Source organism: Palaemon carinicauda, chromosome 27 (assembly GCF_036898095.1).
Source record: "Palaemon carinicauda isolate YSFRI2023 chromosome 27, ASM3689809v2, whole genome shotgun sequence".
In the NCBI taxonomy this organism is placed as follows: Eukaryota; Metazoa; Arthropoda; class Malacostraca; order Decapoda; family Palaemonidae; genus Palaemon; species Palaemon carinicauda.
Window position 1 is genome coordinate 16,757,680 of NC_090751.1, and position 13,925 is coordinate 16,771,604.

A 13,925-nucleotide genomic window follows, 5' to 3' on the forward strand; every position below is an offset into this window, starting at 1 on the left:
TGGCTAGTTGAAATGTTGAAAATAGTCCCTTTTCTTTCATTTCTCTGCTTATTCTGTCTTAGATCTATCTATGTACAATAGTAATTTTGCTGTTATTCGTTTAGTCGTAATGAACTTCATCCTATTCTGTTTTCTTATAGGATTATTATTTTTAGTTTATTTCCTTTTTTAACACATTCCTACAATAGGTTGATGACCATTCACCATTTCCGAAAGGTCTTCTTGTATAGTCTTGTGAATCTTGGGAACATTTCAAATGTATACAAAATAACTTTGCTTATTTATTTCTCAGTCGAATATTTAAGCCATATTTTCGTTATTAATATTCATGAAAACTTAAAAAATGTATGAATTATAAATTTTCTTTATTATAATGGATGAAAATGCGAGCAGTCCAATAATTTTCATGTGGTTTGATGGAATAATTCTATTTACAAGTAAATGAATAGTATATTTACACTATTCCTTACAGTTTGTGAAAGCCATATTTTAAATTGAAAAGAAGATCGTGCTGGTAGAACGGTGATAAATTTAAAATATATATCTTAAATTTCCGTTAAACTGTCGACATCAGTATTACTCGGTGTTCTAATTGGGTTGTGCATACAAACAATGTTTAGAATGACACTGCAATCCAATTTACTTGAAAACATAACAGTACAAGATCTATACCTTGTAACTGTGCACTCGACATGAGGAAAATAACTATTTCAGAAGCTTATAAATGATGGCGCACTTATGGATGTCTTTGTGAAGGTGATGAAGCTATTTATTAATGTAAGCTTTATTAACCGGTTCAAGATGTATCAGGGATGGATTCTCATATGTTAGTCTACCTGGGTATCCTATTACAGAGATTGCCGGTAGATGTAATCGCTTTGATAGTGTTCGTCCTGTAGTGGGGGTACTATCTTTGAAGGGTAACAATGACTCGCTTCAATCAGTGTCAAATTCCTCAATCCTTTAAGTTTTATATTTATTATTTTTTATCTAAAATCTTTTTGATATTGTGCAATTTATTTATGTATAGAATGGGTTTCGTCATCGCCGAATTAATTTGGTTCTTTTCAAGTATATGGTATTATATAGATTTTAATAAATTGACCAAAAATCCTATTTTGAATATGTTGATCAATTTGACAATAATGTTAATCTGCTTATTTGTTTGTCACGGTGTGTCTGTCCTTTAGGCAATAAGATTCTTTTTAGGAAAATTAATGTACTATTTTCACTGTTCTCTTGGAGTAAAAATATGCTGAGAACCTGAATTACTACTACTACTACTACTACTACTACTACTACTACTACTACTACTACTACTACTACTACTAATACTAGCTAAGCTATAACCCAAGTTGGAAAAGAAAGATGTCTCGTTCAATCTTATTCTGCATGTATGCAATTGGACTATCGAAAATACTACAAAGGCATGGCGTGAAGTTCAAACTATTTGCGGATGACACACAATTTTACTTCTCCACAAGTGATATAGACGACATTACTGAAACTCTAAACGGAATCCTTGATAGTGTTAGAGAATGGATGATAATTAAATAGCTAAAATTAAATGAGAACAAAACTGAGTTTATGGCGGTGGGAAAGAGAAACAGCGTGAGAAGCTTGGGTGATATTCAAGTAAACGTAAATAATGACTCAGTGCCGATAATCTAGTAAAGTTCATGACCTAGGCGTATTTCTTGACTGTAGCTTGTCTCTTAAATCCCAAATCAACTTTGTAGTAAACACTGTTGGTTATCAAGTAAGAAATATTGCTTTTATAAAAAAAGAAGAAAAAATACCTAGAGGAATATTCTGTAAACTTGTGATAATCAGTGTAATTATCAAAATTTACTACTGTAACTCCATTTACTATCTATCAAAAGTACATCTTTAGAAATTACAAAACATAATGAATAGAGGAGCAAGACTGATATATAAGGTGTCCCACCTATAGAAAGGAATACTCCTATACTAATTGATCTACAATGGCTGCCGAATAAAGCGAGAAGTGAGTTTAGAATATGTACAATAACCCACCAAGCCATCAGAACCTGTCGACCAAAATATCTAAAAGAATTGCTACATATTGTGCTACCAACAAATCGTCCTGACACGAGAATAGTTACAGATGGTTTTATACTATTAGAACCTAAATGCATGTAAGTTTTAGAGCCTTAAGATATGCAGCCCCGAGACTATACAATAGGCTCCCAATTATCCGAATAATTGCAGATATTAAGGCTTTCAAGAGGATGCTGACGACTTTCTTATTCTGCTAGTGCTTCGATAGTGATGATCAAACAGTAACGAACAATACGCATTGTGAAATGTTAAATACTCCCGAACGAGCATCAAAAAGCGACCATGGAGGTCCTGTATAGAGTAGGGTTCCCCTGCTGTACGGGGCCAGATATGCAGCCCTTAAAGTAAAGTAATTAAAGTATAAACCAAAAGGGCTCCAACTGGGAAAATAGCCCAGCGAAGAAAGGAAATAAAGGAATTGATAAACTACAAGAAATGTGATTAACAATTGAAATATTTAGGAACAGTATTAACATTAGAATAAATCTTTCATATATAAACTATTAAAACTTCAATAAATAGGAGGAAGAGAAATATCCTAGAATAGTGTGCTTCAGTGTACCTTAAAGCAAGAGGACTCTACCCTAAGACAGTAGAAGACCATGGTACAGAGGTAATGGCAGTGCCCAAGACCAGAGAACAATGGTTTGATTTTGGAGTGTCCTTCTAGAAGAGCTGCTTACCATAACTAAAGTGTCTACTACCCTTTTCAAGAGGAGATGGCCACTGATCAATTACATTGCAGTAGTTAACCCCTTGACCGAAGAAGAACTGTTTGGTTATCTCAGTGTTGTCAGGTGTATGAGGACACAGGAGAATATGTAAAGAATAGGCCAGACTATTCAGTGTATGTGTAGGCAAAGGAAAAATAAGCTGTAACCAGGGAGAAAGATCTAATGTAGTATTGTCTGGCCAGTCAAAGAAACCCATATATATATATATATATATATATATATATATATATATATATATATATATATATATATATATATATATATATATACATATATATATTTAAGTGTGTATATATATGTATATATATGTATATACATGTATATATGTATATATGTGTGTGTGTATATATATACATATATATATATGTGTGTGTGTGTATATAATATATATATATATATATATATATATATATATATATATATATATATATATATATATATATATATATATATATATATATATATATATATATATATATATATATATATATATATATATATATATATATATATATATATCAGTCCTCTAAAGAAGTATCACGAAACTAGTCAGGAGTTAATCGTATATTTCGTATTTTCATTTTCCCTGTGGTTCTTCTGCATCTGAGCATTACGTTTTCCTGTGATTTTTACGCATATATATATATATATATATATATATATATATATATATATATATATATATATATATATATATATATATATATATATGTGTATATATATATATGTATATATATATATATATATATATATATATATATGTGTGTGTGTGTGTGTGTGTATATATATGTATGTATGTATGTATGTATGTATGTATATATATATATATATATATATATATATATATATATATATATATATATATATATATATGTGTGTGTGTGTGTGTATATATATGTATGTATATATATACCCATATATGTAGGTATATATATATATATATATATATATATATATATATATATATATATATATATATATATATATATATATGGGAAAATGGAAAGAGAATAACAAACTACTATGTATGACATTTATGGACTATGAAAAAGCTTTTGATTTTGTCAAAATTTCAGCATTGATGAAAACCCCTCATATATAAGGAATATATAGATCTTATGTTAGAACACTTGAAGATATATATATGGGAATTACAGCAATCCTGTAACTACATAAAGATAGTGAGAAAATTTAGATTGGGATAGGAGTTAGATAGGCCGTCCCTATCTCTCCAAAACTATTCACAGCATTCGTAGAATTTTTAAGGATTGGAATTGGGAAAATATAGTAATTAACATTTATAGGGGATACTTTAACAACGTAAGATTTGCAGATGGCATAGTTTTGCTTAGTTAATGATGGGAGAAAAAAAGAAAAAAAAAGATAGAAAATTTTAATAAAGCAGATGTATGGGACTGAAAGTGAATATGAGTAAAGCTAAGAAAATGTTCAGTGAAAATGCAAAGAAAACCAATAAAGTTTATGGGCAAACCATAAATTGTTGATTAATAAATGTACTTAAAACAGGCAGTAAATGTTTCCCAATGACATGAGACCAAGATTAAAGAATGATAATCCTGGGATAAAGAGTTTTTGGTGTACAATATTAGATTATGAAAAGTAAAATGCTATTTTCATTTTAAACAAATGTATTTAATCAGATGATCCTCTCATTGTTAATTTATGCATCAGAAACTTGTAGAATTACTAGAGCCTTAGAACATAAGCTAGTTACAACTCAAAGAGCTATGGAAAAAATAATGATGAGATTAACACTAAGAGACAGAAAAAGAGCAACATGGATACGAGAAGAAACAAAAGGAGAGGATATTCTAACAATGTGTAAGAAAAATGAATGGACATGGGCAGGACATAAATACAAATAACAGATGGAGGTTTAGAATAACAGAATGGGTCCCTAGAGATTGAAAAAAACAAGGAAAGGAAGAAAAGACAAGTGGTTAACGAAGTAAGAAAATTTCCTGGTATAGACCAGCATAGAAAGATCATAAACGCGGGTGGAAGGACATGTCTAAGGCCTTAGTTTTGCAGTGAACTTGTAACCGCTGATATATATATATATATATATATATATATATATATATATATATATATATATATATATATATATATATATATATATGTGTGTGTGTGTGTGTGTGTGTGTATGTGTGTGTATATATACATATATATATATATATATATATATATATATATATATATATATATATATATATATATATATATACAAATTAGTATTTGTATATATATATATATATATATATATATATATATATATATATATATATATATATATATATATATATATATGTACAAATTAGTATTTGTGGATGATTTTATAGTAATCAGGAAAATAAAATTCTAGGTCCTAATGAAATAGCTGATTTCTCCGCTAAGAGACGAAAATGTAAAAAAAGATTGATTCATTTTTACCTTTGTGGCAAACTAGTTAGATTTCTTTTTTTTATTTCAGCTAATATACATGCTGCCTACTGATATTTTTCAATGTACGCTTTTGTTTTGATAGGGTTCGGATTGTAGTGTATGTCATGTGATAATAAATCGTAGTTACAGGAATAATGGAATTTCGTACATTTTAACAAGCTTGATTATTCTAGAAGTGTTTTTTCTAAGACTAACACTCCTCTTACTTATATTTACCTGAAGGTGAGATATATAGAATATTCTTGAAAGTTTTGCCCCAATTACACTTAAAAGCTTAACGTTCCATCAGTATTTCACCTTAGGAATATCCGTTATGCAGATATGTAGGTATGCATTGAATATTTTCACATAGGTTAATATTTGTGAAATGTCAAATTATGTAGGTCAATCATATCGGAAGTATCTTCGAAATTTATTGTACAAAAATACTTATTTATATAACAATAAACTATAAAGCTTTTATATCATAGAGAGGAAGCCTTTTAAGAAAAGTGATTGTTGTAAATAAGGTATAAAGTGTTCTTTCTTTGTAGAAGTATTGACGTTTTTGTCCTGTCTTTGCTGGGGTAGAGTTTTTCATCTTAGAATGGAGCTCCATAGGATTCAGAGGGAGCACCATACCCATTGCTTGGAGCAGGAGGTGCGCCATAGCCATTGCTTGGTGCAGATGGTGCACCATTTCCATTTGAGCCATAGCCATTGCCATTACCATTTCCGTTACCGTTCTTCTTTCCATTCTTTCTGCCGTTGCCATTACCGTTCTTCTTGCCATTTCCATTTCCGTTGGAACCATAACCATTGTTTCCATTGCCGTTACCGTTTCCATTAGAACCATATCCGTTGTTACCATTGCCGTTACCATTTCCATTGGCATAACCATAAGGCTGGACCCCGATGAGTTCGTTGACAGAGTAGAAGTCTTCGGCATCAGCGCAGTCGAAGTTGAACCACCAATCACAGACGAGGTACTGTTGGTTGAAGATGGTTCCGTTGGGGCAGAGGAAGGAGTCCTGTTGGCGGCGTCCACTTGGTCTGTCCTGGCAGATGTGGAAGACCTGGCAGCCAGCTTCAGCGTCAGTGTCGGCGTAATATCCAGGGACGTTTTGGGCGTTGCAGTCGAATCCTGTGTCAGGGACAGAGGCCAAGATAGGGTAGTCCTCTCCAGGGACACCACCTCCAGGGATGTTCTCAGCCAGGGCAGCAATGGCAGGATCTACTCCATAGGCATTTTTGGGAGGACCATAGGCACTGCTTGGTGGGGGACCATAGCCGTTGGAAGGAGGACGCTTATCAGCAGCTGCCAAGCTGAGAAGAGCTGGAATAAGAATCATCATTATTTCTTTGCTGGGATTCTAGTATAGTATGTGAAAAATTATATGTTGATTTTCTTATTATTATGCGTAACATATGTTTTGTGACATATAGCAATTGAACAGGGGTAATATTTTCCCTGTGTAGCATTACACATTAAGACACTATTATTTTTTTTTAGCAAGGTACTTGTTAATTTACCACCATTTCAATTGAAATTATCTTTAAAGTATACCCAACACAAGTATTTAAATTTGATAAGAACCCCTAATAAGTAATTTGAAACATTTTCCAAAAATATTTTATGACTTACCAAAAACTGCGAGACCCTTCATGGTTTCTATGCTAGACAAGAGAGAGAGAGAGAACTTATTCTTAGAAGAGAATCAGCTGATCTTGTGATGGTTTGAGTGCAGACTTCGTATATATACCGGCAGTCGTGTATGGCGTCCCCCGAGCGTTCTTAGCGCCTCCTCTGTGACCTTGCTGGTCAGGCCCAAAGCGAGATTGGGCCATGCGTGACGTCTGCGGTCGAGTTGTTAGATATTCTATGATAATGGAGAGCATGGATTTATATATCCGTTGTTTAAATTTCACAAAACTAGATATGTATGTATGATTTTGAGAAATTTTGATTACAAGTCTCTCTCTCTCTCTATCTCTCTCTCTCTCTCTCTCTCTCTCTCTCTCTCTCTCTCTCTCTCTCTCTCTCTCTCTCTCTCTCTCTCAATAACATGTAGTTTTGAAGGAAGCTGTAACCTATGATGAAATCGAAATACAGTTCAAATAACGTTTTTTTTTAACATTGCGTTTACTCACTCTGTTATACAATTTTGATATATTATATTAAAATCTTTGTTACTGGCTAGTTTGAAATGTTAATCGAATTTTTTTTTCTTTTCTTGTTCTGTGCCTTAAATCCTTATACTGTATGTACAATCGTAATTTTACTGTTATTCTTTTCGTGATAGTGGATGTCAACTTTTTCAAGTTGAACCTATTTCTGTTGATTATTCGCCATCGCCGGAAGGTCGTCTTGTCGATTCCTGTGAATCTTGGAGAACATTTTAAATGTACTGTGATCGTTGCAAATGACATTACATATCACTGCTTTTAAGTAAATGAACTTCTCAAAATATGCACTTAACTAGTTTATTAAACGCAATTGAGTAATGTATCTAAAATTGTTTAGATTGGATAGGAATCGACGTGATAGCAAGGCTGTGTGGTTGTGCAGTTTTCATTGAGGTTCTTTGTACCTTTGTCCTGTCAAGATGATCTAGAATGGCCGAAAAGAGTTACTTTTGTGTTCAACTCTATATTAAATAATTTTTCTTTTTGATTATCCGTCGAATGTTTAAGACATATTTTTCCTTTTAAAATGTATAAAAGCTTTGAATAATGTGTGTTAAATTTCTTTCGATTAAATGAATGAAAATACGAACAATTCATGGTTTTAATTTGGGGGGGGGGTTGATGAAGGAATTTTATTTACAAGTAAATGAATAGGGCATTTGCACTAATCCTTACAGTTTGTGAAGTTTTTTAATTTTTTTTTTAAATACAAGCAAAATTTATATTGACGCTAAAAATCTAGTCACTTGGAAACATAAGAGGGCGAGACTTTAGCTTGTAACTCTACGCTGGCCCTTTTGGGAATTACTATTTTGGAGGGAGTTGAATGATAATGCTCGTACAGAGATTTTATTAAAAGCAATAAGGCTATTTATTAATTTGTATGTTAACAATCCCTTGAGATGTGATAGAGGTGATTCTATGGACTCTAGTCTATCTGGGTATCCTGTCACAAAGAATGTCATAAGAGGCAATCTCATTAACTTAGCCAGTTTTTGTGTCATACTGCCAAGTTAATGCTTTTTTTATTGAAGCCTTTAAATCTTAGAATATTCCTTTTATTCGAACGTGACTTTTGAAGGGTATTAATGGCTCACTACAATCAATGTTAAGATAGGAAGCTCTTGAATTAAATAGAAAAAAGGCCCTAATTCTTCAAGTCACGTATTTGCTATTTTGTATATAGTCTTTTAGATATTGAGCAATTATTAAGATATAAAATTCACTGAAGTTTTTTTTATCAACGCCGAATTCATGTTTTTCTTCATTAAGTGTGTGTTGATAAACCAATTTTGATAAATTTACAAAAAATAATTTTTTGAGCCTAGATTATTTTGACAATTTTCTGAACGTATGTGCTATCTAGTTCAATTTTTTGCTTCGGTAAGTCTGTCGTTTAGGTAATGGATTTTTTAACTATTTTCGTGACGTAATAATACACACTGAAGTATCCTTTGTCATTGTTGCTTTAAGATATATATATATATATATATATATATATATATATATATATATATATATATATATATATATATATATATATATATATATATATATATATATATATATATATCATCACCAGCAGCATCAGTAGCAGAAGCCGTAACACGTCCACTGCAGGACAGAGGCCTCAGACATGTCCTTTCATTCCAGTTTGTCTATGATCTTTCTTTGCCAGTTTATATGTGTAAATTTTCCTAGCTCGTCAACCCGTCATCTTGTCTTCCTTTCCCTGCTTCTTTTGCAAGTTATAGGGATCCATTCTGTTATTCTTAAATGTCCACCTATTATTTATTATTCTTATTATTTCATGACCATGTCCATTTCTTTTTCTTACATGTTACAATATCCTTAACTTTAGTTTGCTCTCTTATCCATGTTGCTCCCTTTCTGTCTCTTATTGTTATTCCCATTATTATTCTCTCCATAGTTTATTGAGATGTAAATAGCTTATATTCTACGGCTTTTGGCAAAACTTCAAGTTTTCGATACATAACTTAATACTGGTAGGACTGTTTGATTAAATACTATTCTTTTTAAACATCAGACTTACCCGGTGGTTATATAAATATAGCTTTAGTCCCTGACGTCCCGGCAGAAATTTCAAAACTCGCGGCAAACACCGATAATGTAGCCAGGTGTACCACCTGTGCGCCCTCTAGTAAAGGTACTTGGAACCATTCCAGTGATTCCTCAGATCTTCCTTGCCGCTCACGCCGGCAACATCGTTGGATTTTTCACTCCCTCTAACCTGTATAATTGCAGTTATGTTGGTGATGTACAATTATACTGTTGGGTTTCGCTCGTTTGTTTTTATTTTTAATTGAGAGTTATTAGTTGGAATTTGATCGTTATGTTCGTAGCTTAAAAAGGGGTAGGTTTAGGAGTTATTCCACCTACTGTAAAACTATCGAACCTTCTCTTTAAAACATGATGATGGAAGGTAAACACTCCACCAACACTATGACGTAAACTACATAGCTCTATGCAGTATGACTTGCATATTCTTTTCTTTTTTTTATGCAGAGAATGAAAAGTAAAGTCTACTTACAAACCAAAAGTCTTTAAGTTTTTATAATATAAAAGGAATATATTATTTTTTAAGAAAATATTTGTCCTATTAGTATACTTTCTTTTGATAATCATCGATCTGTTTTCAGAGGTTAAATAAAACTAGCGTATAGTTCTCATGACAATCGATACAGTCTCACAAATTATTTTGTATCGTCATTTATTTTTGTTCTCGATATTGTTATTTCTAATATTAATCAAATAACCTATTGCATTCTCATTCAAGCCCTTGGCGGAAGAGTAATATCTCTCGCAGCGGGCATGCCTAATTATGGTCTTATTTGAAAGAGTATAAAAAGTGCAATTTTCAGTGCTAAATTAGTGCAGTGATTTTATTCAGTCAGTGGAGGGTGCGTCTGCTCGACCCTGTCGTTATCCTAGCCTTAGACCTCTTCCAAGCTCCCCAACCCCTGGGAAAAGGAATGTCGATCGGCGAAAGGAAATAAGAGGCGTTAGCACCCTAGCAGACCTCCCCTCAAGTGTTCCTGTTGACGTTCCCAGAACGCTCACCCTCGCCGGGGGAAAGGCGAGGTAAAAGTGTTATCTTCACCGTCGGTTGACTCAGCTCACAGACAGGGCTGGCGTCTTGAGTATTTTCCTTCCTTTTAGACAAGAAGAGAGTTGCTCGTCATGACGCCGAGCGTTTAGATGCTTAACACCATAGCGCTAGCGTCAAGAAGGAAGCCGAGCGTTGAGGAATGGGTTACATCACACCAAGCGTCGAGTAGCTGGAAGTCATGACACGTAACGCCGAGCGTCAGAGCATTGGACAGCAAGTTACCATCTATGCTGCAAGAGTTTGACACGATGTTTGAACCTGAGTGCAACTTCTTTGTCTCTCATGTTGGATGAGCGAACATTCTAGACAAGAACGTCATAGTTCTTGGCGTCTGAATCGCAAGCGTTATTGTGCTGAGAGTCACGTGGCGCCGAGCGTCAAGCAGTTGCATGGCGTCAAGCGTCCAGCAATTGGACTTGACGTCGAGTGTCAAGCAGTTAGACATGACGTCGAGCGTCAAGCAGTTACGTGACATCGAACGTCAAGCAGTTGGACGTGACACCGAGTGTCAAGTATAGTTCTGAGCGTCTAAATCGTGAGCGTCTAATCGCGAGCGTCTAAATCGCGAACATTATTGTTCCGAGAATCATGGTGCTGAGCGTCAAGCAGTTTCACGGCGTCTAGCATCCAGCAGTTGGACTTGACGTCGAGTGTCAAGCAGTTAGACATGACGCCGAGCGTCAAGCGTCCAGCATTTGGACTTGACGTCGGGTGGCAAGCTTGACGCCGAGCATCAAGCAGTTAGATGTGACGCCGAACATCGAGCATCAAGACTCGGACGTCGTGCTTACACCAGTCGAGCCGAATGTCGAGATTGTGAACGTCTTAGTTCCGATCGTAATGACCGCGAGCGTCTAGTGTTGGAACATCGTTACGCCAGGCACTATAACTGAAAAAATACAGAGAAAAATATTAACTGGAAAGAAATTTTTTTCACACACCAAGGTCCACCTGTACAAACTCTTGGTGTTTGATGGAGGGCGAGAAATAAACCCCTAAAAGTGAGGGCGAGAAATAAACCCCTAAAAGTAAGTAATGATCTTGGACCCATTAAGGCCAGAATTCAGGACCTTAAAGAGTTGACTCCTTGGAAACAAGACGTCTCTACCTCGGTTAGAGACTTTTAGGAGGAAGGGATCGATGATCTCCTTTCCCCTACTTACCTTTTAGAGGAATTCTCATAGGAGAAGATCCTAAGATCCTTCATCCTTCGGTTGACTTAAAGAAGCTTATGAGAGTTTTTTACTGAAGAGTTTCCGAATTATTTTGTGCCTGCTGCTCCTCATTCCCCCCCTTCAGAGTTTATGCTAGGGAAGGCGTCGAAGGAGTCTCTGTTTACAAAGATGGTGCGGTCTCGATCATCCAAAAGAGCTTTGAGGATGATGGGAGACTGGATGCAATCCAAGAATAACCAGGGTAATACTGTTTTTCCCTTTTCCCTTGGCTAGATTGGCCTCCAGATCTAGCGTTTGGCGAAACGGGAGAAGTTCTCAGCTTGGGAGTTCCTACCTCTGCCCAAGGAGACTTTTCGAGTCTAGTAGATCCTCCGCGTCGGATGGTCGTGAGAAGGACCAAAACACTCTGGTCAATGTCAGAGCTTGATCCTCCTCTCAAAGGCGTCTTCAGAGATTTCGTAGTATTCAATTTCCTTGACTGGACTCTTAAAGCCTTGGGGAATAAGATTTCTGCCTTGAAGGTTGTGGACACTGATATTCTCAGCCTCATTATGTCAGGCATGGTTAAAACCTTAAAGAACGGTTCCAATGAGTTAGCAGCCCTTTTCTCCGTGGGTGTCTTTAAGAAAAGAGCCAAATGTGTTCTTTTCTGTCCATTGGGGTTACACCCATTTAGAAGTCAGAATTGAGGTACGCACTCCTTTTTACTTCCTCTCTTCTTCCTCTAGGGTTAGTCAAAGAGGTCTCTTCCGCTTTAGCCTTAAAGGTCACACAGGATTTGGTGTCTAAAACAGCAAGGAAGGTTCTACCTACCTTTTTTCTCTAAACCGTACAGACAACAGTAGGAGCCAGACTAAACCACTTCTGGCGAGCCTGGGAGAGGAGAGGAGCAGACCTTTGGTCCGTACTATTACTAAAGGAGGGATGCAAAATCTTTTTCCTAGTGAAACCTCCTTTAATAGTAAATCCAATAGACCTCTCTGCCAGATACAGAGATTAGCCAAAGAGACAGGCTATGCAACATCAAATGTCTCTCTTAGTGCAGAAGGAGGCTGTTGACTGGTCCTGGATATAAGTGCTCTCAACACCTTCGTTCAGAAGACAAAGTTCTCCATGGAGACATCAAAATCAGCCCTAGCGTTAGTAAGAAAGGACGACTGGATGGTCTCGTTAGACCTCCAGGATGCTTACTTCCACATCCTCATCCATCCGAACTTCAAACAATACCTGAAGTTCGTGTATAGGAGGAAGTTATTCAGTTTTGGGCTCTTTGTTTCGGCCTAAGCACCACCCCTCAAATAGATGGTGCATCTAATAGGACCTGTCATTCTTCTAACCATAGACCTCTTCCAAGCTCCCCAACCCCTGGGAGTAGGAATGTCGAATGTTCTAACCATAGACCTCTTTCAAGCTCTCCAACCCCTGGGAGAAAGAATGTTGAACGACGAAAGGAAACGAGAGGCTTTAGCTCCCGAGCAGACATCCTCTCGGGCATACCTGTTGACGCTTCCTAGGAGGCTCGCCTTCATCATAGGAAAGATGAGGTAAAAGTGTTTTGGTCATCTTTGGATGACGCAGCGCCCAGACGGGGCTGGCGTCAAGCTCTCAGACCTCTGAAGAGGAAGATGGACTCAGTTTATCAGCTTCCTATCATGACCCCGCAAGCTCCTGGTTGTAGTCTTTGGAGCAGTCCTGAGAGTTTTTCATTCTACAAAAGAAAGCTCTCCTGCCAAACGTCCTTTAAGAACATCGACAACTGTCAAGAAACATCCAATTCATCCAGTTGCAGGACAGTTGTCTGAGCCTGGCATGGCCTCGGTTCATCCTCCTCCCTCACCGTCAGACTGGTTATCGTCCTCTGGACGCTCTACACGTTCTTTAAATGGTGTAGAAAGTGAGCTTGTGGTAGACGTGACGTCTCCTGTACCACAACAAGTTGACCCTAATTTTAATATGCTGCAAGGTATGCAACAGAAACTCTCTTCGCTCATGCAAGTTTATCAGCCTGTGGACAATAAGAGGGTAGCATGCCTGAACCCTGAGCGTCAGGAAGCCTCACACTTGGACGCCAAGCGTCGTAAAGCTACTAGTTGAGAGGTTATTGACGACGAACATCTTTACAACTCCCCTGTTAAATGTCGTGTTTTCAGCCACTTTAACCCAAGGGAGTCA

At 35.9% G+C, this 13,925-nt stretch overlaps 2 protein-coding genes across 2 annotated transcripts in view; both read right to left on the reverse strand.

Annotated features, from left to right (window-relative positions):
- LOC137620816 (glycine, alanine and asparagine-rich protein-like) overlaps positions 1-694 on the reverse strand; it is a 19,733-nt gene extending 19,039 nt beyond the window's left edge. The window contains exon 1 of the mRNA XM_068351265.1: positions 673-694. Coding sequence (XP_068207366.1) covers positions 673-694 — 22 coding nt within the window. The remainder of the gene's footprint in view (positions 1-672) is intronic.
- A 5,133-nt stretch (positions 695-5,827) lies between these two features.
- Positions 5,828-6,616, reverse strand: LOC137620574 (pro-resilin-like). The gene has a single exon (XM_068350829.1). The coding sequence runs from the start codon at positions 6,614-6,616 to the stop codon at positions 5,864-5,866; it is 753 nt and encodes a 250-aa protein (XP_068206930.1). The 3' UTR covers positions 5,828-5,863.
- Positions 6,617-13,925: the final 7,309 nt, after the last annotated feature.